Genomic DNA, 12605 nt, shown 5'->3' with positions numbered 1-12605 from the left:
GTCGGCTCAATCAGAAATAGCCTTTACATTTCAAGCACGCTACAGTGCTAGAACTTCGGCAATACGGATTGTATCCAGCTGAAGACTGTCTCGAATGGGACAACACTGTACAAGGTCCCCCTCACTATCTTCAGTAGAGTTATATCAGCTGCAGGATCTTCTGTTTGTTTGTGCACATGAATATCACTTGCCCACCCCAAAAAAATGAACAAATGATTACAATCACTAATCATTTTTATCAAAGTATTTCAGACAAATGCATACTAAGACAATATTAGTTTGGACAGTCATTAGCCAATGGCCGAGTCCGAAATCTGGCTTGCCTACTACCAATTTAAACCTCATCCTGTGTACTAATAGTACATACTATTTAGAACATACTGTTTTAGTACAAACAAATGCAACAATGTCAGCATACTGGGCTCATCCTAATGAATGCATAATCTAATGCACAATTGCTTAGATTCTGGCCATTTGGAAATATGTGTGAAATCCTGGCATTTAAAGCATATTTAATTTTTTTAAAATGCACATACTACAAAACTGTCTTTTTTCGCATATCCAAAATTCCAACTATTTAGAACGCAAGTACAGGTATTCTGACACGGACAGTGATTTAGGGATCCAAAAAATGTAATACCAAAAACATTTCACCATTAAAAGTTTCCAGATTGCTGCTGAGTGATTGGAGTGAGTGTGACTCCTGCGTCTCAGTGTGACATTTTAAATTGTATGTCTCACATCTCTCCTGCTTAGCTCTGTGTCAGCTCATCAGACTGACGCTACTCAGCTGTCCTATCTATCACTCAGCCTGTTCCAGTCCCTCTCAGACCTTGCCAAAAGCATGTCCCGTATCCGCATTGCTATGACAAAAACGTTACCATGCTGTGCTCACTTGCTGTGTATATACACTGTTTTGCACAGACATGCGTTCACTGTTGGCTTTCCCTACTCACTGAAGTGAAAACCTGAATCTGGGACCCAGTGTCCTACATGTAGCTTCTGCGTCTCTCTCCGTTCCTCTCCCCACATTACGCCTTTGTCCCTTTCTCTTCCCCTCCTTTCTCTGACAGAGAGAATAAATAATGCTGACCTTCTGAGGCTCACTGGCCTTTTAATTGATTTATCTCTCCCCATGGCCCTGACACAGACACCCAGCCTGACAGCTGAGCAGACTGTAGACAGACAACAAGCTGGACTAGACACAGGCTGGATTTCAATAAGCCTAAAGGCATTCTCTCCTTTTGCTGCTGGTCAGACAGCAGCAAATCTCTCATCAGGTCTCTGAAGAGATGAAGGCATTGTAGACTTTTGAGATCAATTGAGAGCCACCCCTAGACTGGCCTGCTCTGTCATCTGCTCACTAAACAGCCACCCCTGTCCCTGAGGTGTCTCTGTCTGTCTGTACTCTCCTTCTTCCTCACTCAGGCAGTATCCTCCTCAGTGGTGGCCTTTAACTGGGTTTAGTGCTTGACTGCTGCCCCCTGCTGGCCACAGTGTCTTCATCTTCTGCTGTCTGTGTGACGCTATGCCCATTGGTATATCTAAGTTATTAGTGTGTGGATGTCCTTCTAAGTTTGGTTTCTATGTAACATATCCTTTATATAACTCAATTGCATATGGGTATTGTGCTCCTCTCAGACCTGTGTGAAGTTATATGTTAACTTATACAGACAATGTAACAACTGCCATTTGTGTGCACATTATTCCAGTTTGAGAAAACGGGTCTTCTTGTCCTATCAGTTTTTTTGTGTGTTTTTTTGTCTGATTTGATCGCTTACATGGTTGCCATTTTGTTGCTGTTGTCATGTTGTCTTCCAGCTGCCCCACTGCATGACGATGCTAAGCACACTTTTGCTAATTGGAAAAGTTCAGGTCATAGCTCCTGTCCTGACTTAGAGCAAGCTCTGCCTGCGCCACCCTCCGTGGCCCCAGGGGGCAGCAACGTGCAGCTGAGTAAGTTAGACAGCCCTGGGGCAGCTTCTATAAAGCCAGGCTTGAGTTGCTTTTTGCCAGTTCATAATTCCTGTGGGAATATGAACAGAGGTGTGCTCGCAGTTTTTTTATATATATATATATATGGTACCATTTCAGGGTTTTTCTTAATTTTTACTATTTTATGCATTGTAGAATAATAGTGAAGATATTAAAACTATGAAATAACACATATGGAATCATGTAGTAACCAAAAAAGTGTTCAGAATATATATCAATCAGAATATATTTTATATTTGATATTCTTCAAAGTAGCCACCCTTTGCTTTGATGACATCTTTGGCATTCTCTCAACCAGCTTCATGAGGTTGATAGTACTCACCTGGAATGCATTTCAATTAACAGGTGTGCCTTGTTAAAAGTACATTTTAACAAGGCAGTTAATTTTAACCATTTGAGCCAATCAGTTGTGTTGTGACTAGGTAGGAGTTGTATACAGAAGATATCCTTATTTGGTAAAAGACCAAGACCATATTATGGCAAGAACAGCTCAAATCAGCAAAGAGAAACAACAGTCCATCATTACTTTAAAACAGGAAGGTCAGTCAATCAGAAAAATGTCAATGTAGTCGCAAAAACTATCAAGCGCTATGATGAAACTGGTTCCCATGAGGACCACCACAGGAAAGGAAGACCCAGAGTTACCTGCTGCAGAGGATAAGTTCATTAGAGTTAACTGCACCTCAGAATGCAGCCCAAATAAATTAGTTCAAGTAACAGACATCTCAACATCAACTGTTAAGAGGAGACTGCGTGAATCAGGCATTCATGGCTGAATTGCTGCAAAGAAGCCATTACTAAAGGACACTAATAAGAAGAAGAGACTTGCTTGGGCCAGGAAACACAAGCAATGGACATTAGACCGGTGAAAATCTGTCCCTGGGTCTGATGAGTCCAAATTTGAGATTTTTGGTTCCAACCGCCGTGTCTTTGTGAGACACAGAGTAGGTGAATGGATGATCTCCGCATGTGTGGTTCCCACCGTGAAGCATGGAGGAGGAGGTGTGATGGTGCTTTGCTGGTGACTGTCAGTGATTTATTTAGAATTCAAGGCACACTTAACCAGCATGGCTACTACAGCATTATGTCGCAATACGCCATCCCATCTGGTTTGCGCTTAGGGGGACTATCATTTGTTTTTCAACAGGACAATGACCCAGCACACCTCCAGGCTGTGTAAGGGCTATTTGACCAAGAATGAGAGTTATGGAGTGCTGCATCAGATGACATGGCCTCCACAATCATCTGACCTCAACCCAATTGAGATGGTTTGGGATGAGTTGGACCGCAGTGTCAAGGAAAAGCAGCCAACAAGTGCTCAGCATATGTGGGAACTCCTTCAAGACTGTTGGAAAAGCATTCCTCATGAAGCTGGTTGAGAGAATGCCAAGAGTGTGCAACGCTGTCATCAAGGCAACAGGTGGCTACTTTGAAGAATCTCAGATATGAGTATGTGTGTCCAAACTTTTGACTGGTACTGTGTATATGTATATATATAAGCTGGATTGTGTGCTGTGTGGAATTTCTCGACTCTGCTGGTAGGCTGTCTGGCGTAGTGGGCTATCTGTGTGTCACCCTCCCAGATGACATTTCAGTGAGCCCAGTTGGTTTGTGTGTCACTTGTCTGATGAGTGTTGAGGATGGAGTTGTAGACCATAGTTGAGGTTTAGACCAGGAATTATAGAACAAAAATATCAACACATCTGAAGTTACCTAGGAGAATTAGAAACTGTTTCCATGCACTTGAGATTTAGGGAAGGGAAACTGTTCAAAAACTCAAACATTGCCAGGTGCTTTGGGTAGAGCAGACTATTCGAATGGAAATGGAGGGAGCTGGACTGCAGCTGAGTTGCAGTTAGAGTTGAGTTGTTTTTATGAGATTGGTGGTCCCCAGTAGTGCTGCTGTGTCTTTGTACATCCAAACAACAATAGGCTTTTATGGCATTGTGAGTGCAGTCTCTGCATACAGGAAATACAGGAAAGGGCTAGTGAGCTAGGTGAAGCATGGGTGTGAGGGGTTCTGCATGCTGATCAAGTATTTCTGACCGGAGCACTTTTAGGGTCTCTCTAATTCCATCTGGCCATCTTTCTATCTATCGTTCACCGGATTTCAGCTCGCAAACAGGAGATCATCAAGATTACTGAGCAGCTGATTGAGGCCATCAACAACGGAGACTTCGAGGCTTACACGTGAGTTTACATACATACAGTGCCTTGCGAAAGTATTCGGCCCCCTTGAGCTTTACGACCTTTTGCCACATTTCAGGCTTCAAACATAAAGATATAAAACTGTATTTTTTTGTGAAGAATCAACAACAAGTGGGACACAATCATGAAGTGGAACGACATTGATTGGATATTTCAAACTTTTTTAACAAATCAAAAACTGAAAAATTGGGCGTGCAAAATTATTCAGCCCCTTTACTTTCAGTGCAGCAAACTCTCTCCAGAAGTTCAGTGAGGATCTCTGAATGATCCAATGTTGACCTAAATGACTAATGATGATAAATACAATCCACCTGTGTGTAATCAAGTCTCCGTATAAATGCACCTGCACTGTGATAGTCTCAGAGGTCAGTTAAAAGCGCAGAGAGCATCATGAAGAACAAGGAACACACCAGGCAGGTCCGAGATACTGTTGTGAAGAAGTTTAAAGCCGGATTTGGATACAAAAAGATTTCCCAAGCTTTAAACATCCCAAGGAGCACTGTGCAAGCGATAATATTGAAATGGAAGGAGTATCAGACCACTGCAAATCTACCAAGACCTGGCCGTCCCTCTAAACTTTCAGCTCATACAAGGAGAAGACTGATCAGAGATGCAGCCAAGAGGCCCATGATCACTCTGGATGAACTGCAGAGATATACAGCTGAGGTGGGAGACTCTGTCCATAGGACAACAATCAGTCGTATATTGCACAAATCTGGCCTTTATGGAAGAGTGGCAAGAAGAAAGCCATTTCTTAAAGATATCCATAAAAAGTGTCGTTTAAAGTTTGCCACAAGCCACCTGGGAGACACACCAAACATGTGGAAGAAGGTGCTCTGGTCAGATGAAACCAAAATTGAACTTTTTGGCAACAATGCAAAACGTTATGTTTGGCATAAAAGCAACACAGCTCATCACCCTGAACACACCATCCCCACTGTCAAACATGGTGGTGGCAGCATCATGGTTTGGGCCTGCTTTTCTTCAGCAGGGACAGGGAAGATGGTTCAAATTGATGGGAAGATGGATGGAGCCAAATACAGGACCATTCTGGAAGAAAACCTGATGGAGTCTGCAAAAGACCTGAGACTGGGACGGAGATTTGTCTTCCAACAAGACAATGATCCAAAACATAAAGCAAAATCTACAATGGAATGGTTCAAAAATAAACATATCCAGGTGTTAGAATGGCCAAGTCAAAGTCCAGACCTGAATCCAATCGAGAATCTGTGGAAAGAACTGAAAACTGCTGTTCACAAATGCTCTCCATCCAACCTCACTGAGCTCGAGCTGTTTTGCAAGGAGGAATGGGAAAAAATGTCAGTCTCTCGATGTGCAAAACTGATAGAGACATACCCCAAGCGACTTACAGCTGTAATCGCAGCAAAAGGTGGCGCTACAAAGTATTAACTTAAGGGGGCTGAATAATTTTGCACGCCCAATTTTTCAGTTTTTGATTTGTTAAAAAAGTTTGAAATATCCAATAAATGTCGTTCCACTTCGTGATTGTGTCCCACTTGTTGTTGATTCTTCATAAAAAAATACAGTTTTTTATCTTTATGTTTGAAGCCTGAAATGTGGCAAAAGGTCGCAAAGTTCAAGGGGGCCGAATACTTTCGCAAGGCACTGTAGATTGTGTGTGTGCCTCCTGGTTTAGAACTGAATACCCCTAACCCTGCTGATGTCCCTGGTCGTTACTAGAGTAGGCCCTGTTCATGTGGTACGTAAGATGTTGATGATGTGTCTGATTTCCCCTCCAGGAGAATCTGTGACCCCGGACTAACCTCGTTTGAACCTGAGGCTTTGGGAAACCTGGTGGAGGGCATGGACTTCCACAAGTTCTACTTTGAGAACTGTAAGCATCTCTTATCAACAGGGAACTAGACATGGTCATTCCACAAATGGTGCCTTTGGGAAGTGTAATTTGGTCAAAAATGACTTTCACCTTGTTTTGTCATAAAGAGCACATGTTCAACTTCATAAAACATGTCTTACCATCTCAAGAGGTAAAAAAAAGACTACAAAAGTGCCCAATAAAGTGACAGGGTTATAGATGTTACCTTCAATCAGGCTAATCTCCCCTTGTGATGGGGAATGTATGCTTGCTGTGTGCAGCACGGAGGGGGGATTTTTACTTGTTAAAAAATGTCTAGCCTATCTATCCATCGATGGGTAGCACAGTTGGCGTGGTATGATCTACCTGCTCAGTTTTCCAATACAAAGACCAGAAAATGGCCAAAAAGAGTAGAACCAGATCAACGGTAAAAAACTAAATATATTAAAGGGATAGTTTTACCATATTAAAACGAGAGTTCAGTTTGTTACAAGGTTGACCTTATACCTGAGGGCCAAATGTAAATGAATCTCTAATGATTAGGGCTTTACAAAATCGTGGCATTAAGTGGGTTAAAAAGCAAATCTTATTTGAATGAAAACACACTGCTATTGGAATTTTTACATGGTTTCATTTTGTTAAGGCATAAATGTATGTGATCCAACTGTTGAATTGGGTGTTTCATAAAAATGTAAACAATATTTGAGACTTAAGACACTATTCTTGGAACTACCCTGTTAATGTGTTCATTGTGGTATTTCAAAAAATGTCTTTACCAAGTCACTGAGCACACTATTTTACACTAAAGGTCTGTCTTTCTCTATTTGAATCTAATCAAGGATGAAGTCCATTTAAACACCAACTCCTGTAAGTTGATGACTGTGTGTCCCTGTCTCCCATGTAGTGTTGAGTAAGAACAGTAAGCCGGTCCACACCACCATCCTGAACCCCCATGTGCACCTGATCGGGGAGGACGCGGCCTGCATCGCCTACATCCGCCTGACCCAGTACATCGACAGCCAGGGGCGCCCGCGCTCTTGCCAGTCAGAGGAGACCCGCGTGTGGCACCGCCGCGATGCCAAGTGGCTCAACGTGCATTTCCACTGTTCAGGAGCGCCTGCCGCACCTCTCCAGTGAACCTTTATCAGACACAGGTGCTGACTGCAGAGAGCTTTATTCTAGGGTCTGTCTGTGCTCTCCCTCACACACGTGCTGATACTGTACATATATTTGTGTTGATGAACAGTGCCTTTGGAAACTATTCAGACAACCTTGACTTTTTCCACATTTTGTTACGGCCTTATTCTAAAATGGATTAATAAAGTCAAGGGGTCTGAATACTTTCCGAAGGCACTGTGTGTGATCTTATGTGCCACCTGTTGCAAAGAGGTCTAAGTGCTCTATATACTGAGTAATATTGAGTTGCCCGCCGCCCCCCATGGTGTCGAAAGCATTCCCCAGGGATGCTGGCCCATGTTGACTCCAATGCTTCCCACAGTTGTGTCAAGTTGGCTGGATGTCCTTTGGGTGGTGATATATTCTTGATATACACGGGAAACTGTTGAGCGTGAAAAACCCAGCAACATTGCAGTTCTTGACACAGACTGGTGCGCCTGCCACCTACTACCATACTCCATTTAAAGGCACTTAAATATTTTGTCTTGCCCATTCACCATCTGAATGGCACACATACATAATCCATGTCTCAATTGCCTCAAGGCTTCAAAATCCTTCTTTAACCAGTCTCCTCCCCTTCATCTACACTAATTGAAGTGGATTTAACAAGTGACATCAATAAGGGATCACAGCTTTCACCTGGTCAGTCTGTAGTGGAAAGAGCAGGTGTTCATAATGTTTTGTATACTCAGTGTATAAAGTTATGTAAACTCAGGAGTAGTTTGGAGATGTACACACTCTTGACAGACTGTCCTGTGCCCTCCCTACCACTCTCTCCCTTTCTCTCAGCTTTGCCTGAATTCTGAAACCGATTGGAGCATTTTCTCAGTGGTCGGATTGGCGCCAAGAGCCCTGCCAGAAGAGAACGCTTGGAAGTTTAAAATCGAAGGGGAAAATATAACAAAATAAAATATTTTAAAGCCGACCGACTGACAACACCACCACCACCAATCCAGTCCAACCCTAGCTATATGTTGGGGGCCGGCTGTAGCTGAAGCCCTGCCCTCCGGACGGTGCATGCTTCTGACGCCCACAGGGGGGCGCTGTCTTGTCCTTTTCCATGGATCCATATTTTTTGGCAGTTTTGAAAGGTGTTTAAAGTATTAACATATGTAAAATAAATTATCAAAAAACCTTCACATTTAATCAGCAGGTATGGTAGTAATGATTCAAGAAAATAAATGTGAATTTTCTATAAAAAAAATAGAAAAAGGAGAACACCCTAATTTTTGTGGTGGTTGTTTTTTTGTTTTGTTTGTTTCACAGTTAACATATCTAATTATTTCTGTTGTTGGATGCAAACAAATGCTAGAAGGGATCATTTATGAAAAACAAAAAGCTTGATTCAATCCGTATCGCAGGTTCAGCGCTATGGCGCGATTGAAATTTAAAGGTCATTTTTATGATTGAGCTGACCGATGCAGCGTTTGCCGTGAATGCAGTCTCCACGAACGTGAGCACATTGCCTTTAAATTTCAAACGCGTTATAGTGCTGAACATCCGCGATACGAATTGAACCAAGCTCTAAATGGTTACTTACAGTAATATCAACATTTTAGACATTGTTTTAATGTAGATGTTATCTTTTTATGGGTCGGGTGCATTGCAGAAGGGACTCTGTTTTTTAGTATTCTGATGTGTTATTGTGGACCTCTTCATTTTTATCCCCTGAAAGATGCTGTATTTGAAAGTATTTTGTGTGTGAAGATTTTTTTTATGGGGACTTTATTTAATATAGTAATGTATACATTCATATTTATAAGGAGAAAGACTTTACTTTCAGGGTTTGGATGCGTGTGTGAGAGTGAAGATGTGTTCTCATGTCCCTATAGCTCCCTTTTCAAGCTCGTTTGCGCTTTGAGATCCCCAGTGTATATGCACACATGCATGCTCACACAAGGCCCAAAATCCAGCTCACTGTGCTGTGCCCTTTGGGTATGTAGACCAGCCAGCTCCTCCAGCAACAGGCCACATTCTCCTGACCAGCACAACCTGAAGTTGCAGAACACTACTATTGGTTCAGTGTGCCGAGTTTGCCTTCTTCCTTGGGCCACTAGAGGGCGCATGGCACAATCAAGCCTACTGCTACTATTCTGACGGAGACCCCAAACCACAAACTCTGAAAGCTCGTACACCTCTCCTTCCTATTGTTTTCTACTCTGACTTTAACATGTTTGATAAAACATTTTTTGGGGGGAAATATGGAAAAATGTAATCAAATCTAAAATGGCCGGTACTGTTTGGCACAAACTTGAGACTCAATGCTGTTCTGTTCACTCCCCGGATGAACGTTTCTGCAACTTCAGGTTAAGCTCACTTACTCCTGGGGTCTCTACCTGTGTTTCTGTAGTTAGTGACCCTGCTAATCATCTTTCTATTAGCGCCACTCAGTGTGATATCACCCTTTGCCTGTCTCTCTTGTTCTGGTCCCGGTCCTGTTCTCGAACATTGTATATTGTCCGTCTTCGCTTGCCATACCTCTCTGTAAAGTCATTGGCACTAAAAGCATGTGAAAATGAAAATGCTGTAAAGTGGGGTGTTGAGTTGGCCAGTGGCTGGTGGTGGCATGTCGAACAGCTGGCTGGGGAAGGGCCGGGAGGTGGATCTGGGGGCCACGCTTAAGGCAATCAATAGATTGGTCCCTTTATCCCGGTTTCAGTTGTAACTGTTCTAGATGTTAGTGTTTGTACTGTTGGTATTATTATGAATAACCCATTTCTTTTTGAGATTGGAGCTGGAAATATGGGGAGGCAGTTGAGGTGGGGGTTGGGGCTCAGGCAGCTGGCCAATCACACCCAAGCCTCCCCTGTCCAACCCAATTCCCACAATACACATATGTGGAATCAACACACACACAGTGCACTCCCAATGCAAATTATATTTGAATATATATATACACTGAACAAAAATATAAACGCAACATGTAAAGTGCTGGTCCCATGTTTCATGAGCTGAAATAAAGATCCCAGAAATGTTCCATACTCACAAAAAGCTTAAATATCTAACATTTTGAGCACAAATTTGTTTACATCCCTCTTAATGAGCATTTCTCCTTTGCCAAGATAATCCATCCACCTGACAGGTGTGGCATATCGAGAAGCTGATTAAACAGCATGACCATTAATCTGGTGCTCCCTGGGCCGTTAAAACAATAAAAGGTCACTAAAATCTGCAGTTTTGTCACATAACACAATGTTGAGGGAGCATGCAATTGGCATGCTGACTGCAGGAATGTCCACCAGAGCTGTTGCCAGAAAATGTCATGTTCATTTCTCTAGCATAACATTTTAGAGAATTTGGTAGTACGTCCAACTGGCCTCACAACCGCAGAACACTTGTAACCACGCCAGCCCTCCTCATCCTGCTTCTTCACCTAAGGGATCGAGGGGGCTGCTGCTGAGGAGTGTTCTTATGTTTTACCATTAACGGGAGGGAGGGTGCTTCTGAGGAGCATTTTTGTCTGTAATAAAGTCTTTTTATGGGGAAAGAACACTGATTGGCTGGGCCTGGCTCCCAGTGGGTGGGCCTATGCTCTCCTCCCAGGCCCACCCATGGCTGTGCCCCTGCCCGGTCATGTGATTAGAGCCTAATTTATGTATATGAACTGGAACTCAGCAAAATCTTTGAAATTGTTGCGTTTATTTGTTTGTTATGAGAGACACACAAAAATACAATCTCCCTTTAAAAACATATCTTTGTGATAATGGTAAAACATTGGAACACTGTTTTTCACTGTGTTGTAGCAACTTGTGACTTTGTACCGCCAGAGGGGTGAAGCTTGCTGTTAACCCCTTCATTTCTGTGCTAAGCAGCTCCATAGTACTGGCGTTCCATTGAACCTGTGGAAGGCCGGGCACCGAAAAGACAACAACCTACCGATGAGACTCTTGGTCATAGAAAATGATATCACAATATGTTGAATGAAACACGTTAAAACAAAACCTGTGCTCGGTGTTCATATCATGGTCACAACTGGCCCCGCCCACCCTACTGCGCATTGTGACATACCTGCCATGAAACTGTTTCCCTTTTGCACCATAATGCATTGTATACAGTACTGAACTGTGTGATGTTTTTTTGGCTCAAATAGTTTTTCCTGACTTTGTGCTGTGGGCACTGGCCTCTCTCTCCCACTGGGCCTGATGCTTCCATTCATTGCGTCGGTGTTCACACAGCCATGGGAATGAGAACTACTATGCGGTTTACTTCAACTCTTCAAAAGAATTCAAAGGGAAGAAGAGGAGAGAAATAGTTATTGAGGGAAGGATAGTTAACCTTGGATTATCTATAGCCTACCTAACTAGCTAGCAGGACAGGAAGAGGGCCTTGATATACTTACAAAAACAAATACTGAAAAATACATTAAAAGCCACACACTTTAACAACTATATATGCAGTTTTACAAGAGAAAGAAATATGCATGTCTACTTTCTGGTAATATTTTTCACTGTCTGTGTTTACTTGATTCAAAAAATGGAAATCTATATGTTACTTGCATTCTCAAGGTCAATGAAAATGTCTCCGTCTCAAATATTGAAATGAAGTGATATCACGTTTAAAAAAAAGTACAAAAAATAAAATCAAAAAGCTATATTTGCTTCATTGTAATCATATAGTAAGGATACATATGACTATACTCCGTTTTCATTTGGATGCTGGATTTTTGCATGACCATATAATAAATAAAACCATGACTTAAACGATCAAGTGTTTGTTTGAATGTTAGTAGATCATCATAGCTTTGTTATTATGGAAACGATCTGAGAAGTATTTCATTAAAATTACATTTCAACATAAGTGGTCAGTTTTGTCATTTACATGTAAGTAAGTGTGTGCTAGTCCATCCATCCAGGATAGAAATGTATCTTGTCTGTGTCAAACCAATGCAGAGTAAGGTAACACATTGCTTGTAATATGGCTTATTTTTTGAGGGAAGAGGGGGGCTTGGCTTCCCCAGTGATTTTACCCACGCACTGCTACTGGAGTCTATCCAGCTAAGGGACTTTGGAGATTGTGGTCAAGTCTCTTGTTAACACTGGAGCGTGAATAATGAACATGATCTGCCCATTTAACAGGTTTCACACAGATTCGTCATGCGACATAGTTAAGTGATAGTGCCCTCGAAGCCAGTGTTTGGAGGATATATTGGCACGGTTTGCCGGCCCGAGCCAAACACCAGCGTCTCTGACTTCATCACTTACATAAATGATCGATCCTGTGGAATAATACATTGAAAAGATGCCTTCCCGAAGAGTAGAATTACTGTACTGCAGACTATATTATGTACCTCTAGTCTCCTGTCCGTCAAACACTGGAGGTACTGCCGTTTCCATTCCAGTCTTCTGTAGACCGCATCAGATGGGTAAAAGACAGTGGCTCCTGCATTGACAGA

At 42.3% G+C, this 12605-nt stretch overlaps 1 protein-coding gene across 29 annotated transcripts in view; it reads left to right on the top strand.

Annotated features, from left to right (window-relative positions):
* Positions 1 to 12010, top strand: part of LOC109889919 (calcium/calmodulin-dependent protein kinase type II subunit gamma) — a 111685-nt gene extending 99675 nt beyond the window's left edge. For 9 of the 29 annotated variants that reach the window (XM_031823501.1, XM_031823504.1, XM_031823503.1 and 6 more), the window contains 5 exons: positions 1822 to 1956; positions 4110 to 4185; positions 5964 to 6058; positions 6942 to 7191; positions 8003 to 12010. In XM_031823501.1, coding sequence (XP_031679361.1) covers positions 1822 to 1956; positions 4110 to 4185; positions 5964 to 6058; positions 6942 to 7174 — 539 coding nt within the window. In that variant the 3' untranslated portion in view covers positions 7175 to 7191; positions 8003 to 12010. The remainder of the gene's footprint in view (positions 1 to 1821; positions 1957 to 4109; positions 4186 to 5963; positions 6059 to 6941; positions 7192 to 8002) is intronic. The other 20 variants (XM_031823523.1, XM_031823520.1, XM_031823508.1 and 17 more) reach the window with 7 other exon arrangements.
* The last annotated feature ends 595 nt before the right edge of the window (positions 12011 to 12605 follow it).

Source organism: Oncorhynchus kisutch, linkage group LG4, assembly GCF_002021735.2.
Source record: "Oncorhynchus kisutch isolate 150728-3 linkage group LG4, Okis_V2, whole genome shotgun sequence".
NCBI lineage: Eukaryota > Metazoa > Chordata > Actinopteri > Salmoniformes > Salmonidae > Oncorhynchus > Oncorhynchus kisutch.
Note: the sequence above shows the minus strand (reverse complement) of the source record. Positions and strands in the feature narration are given on the sequence as shown.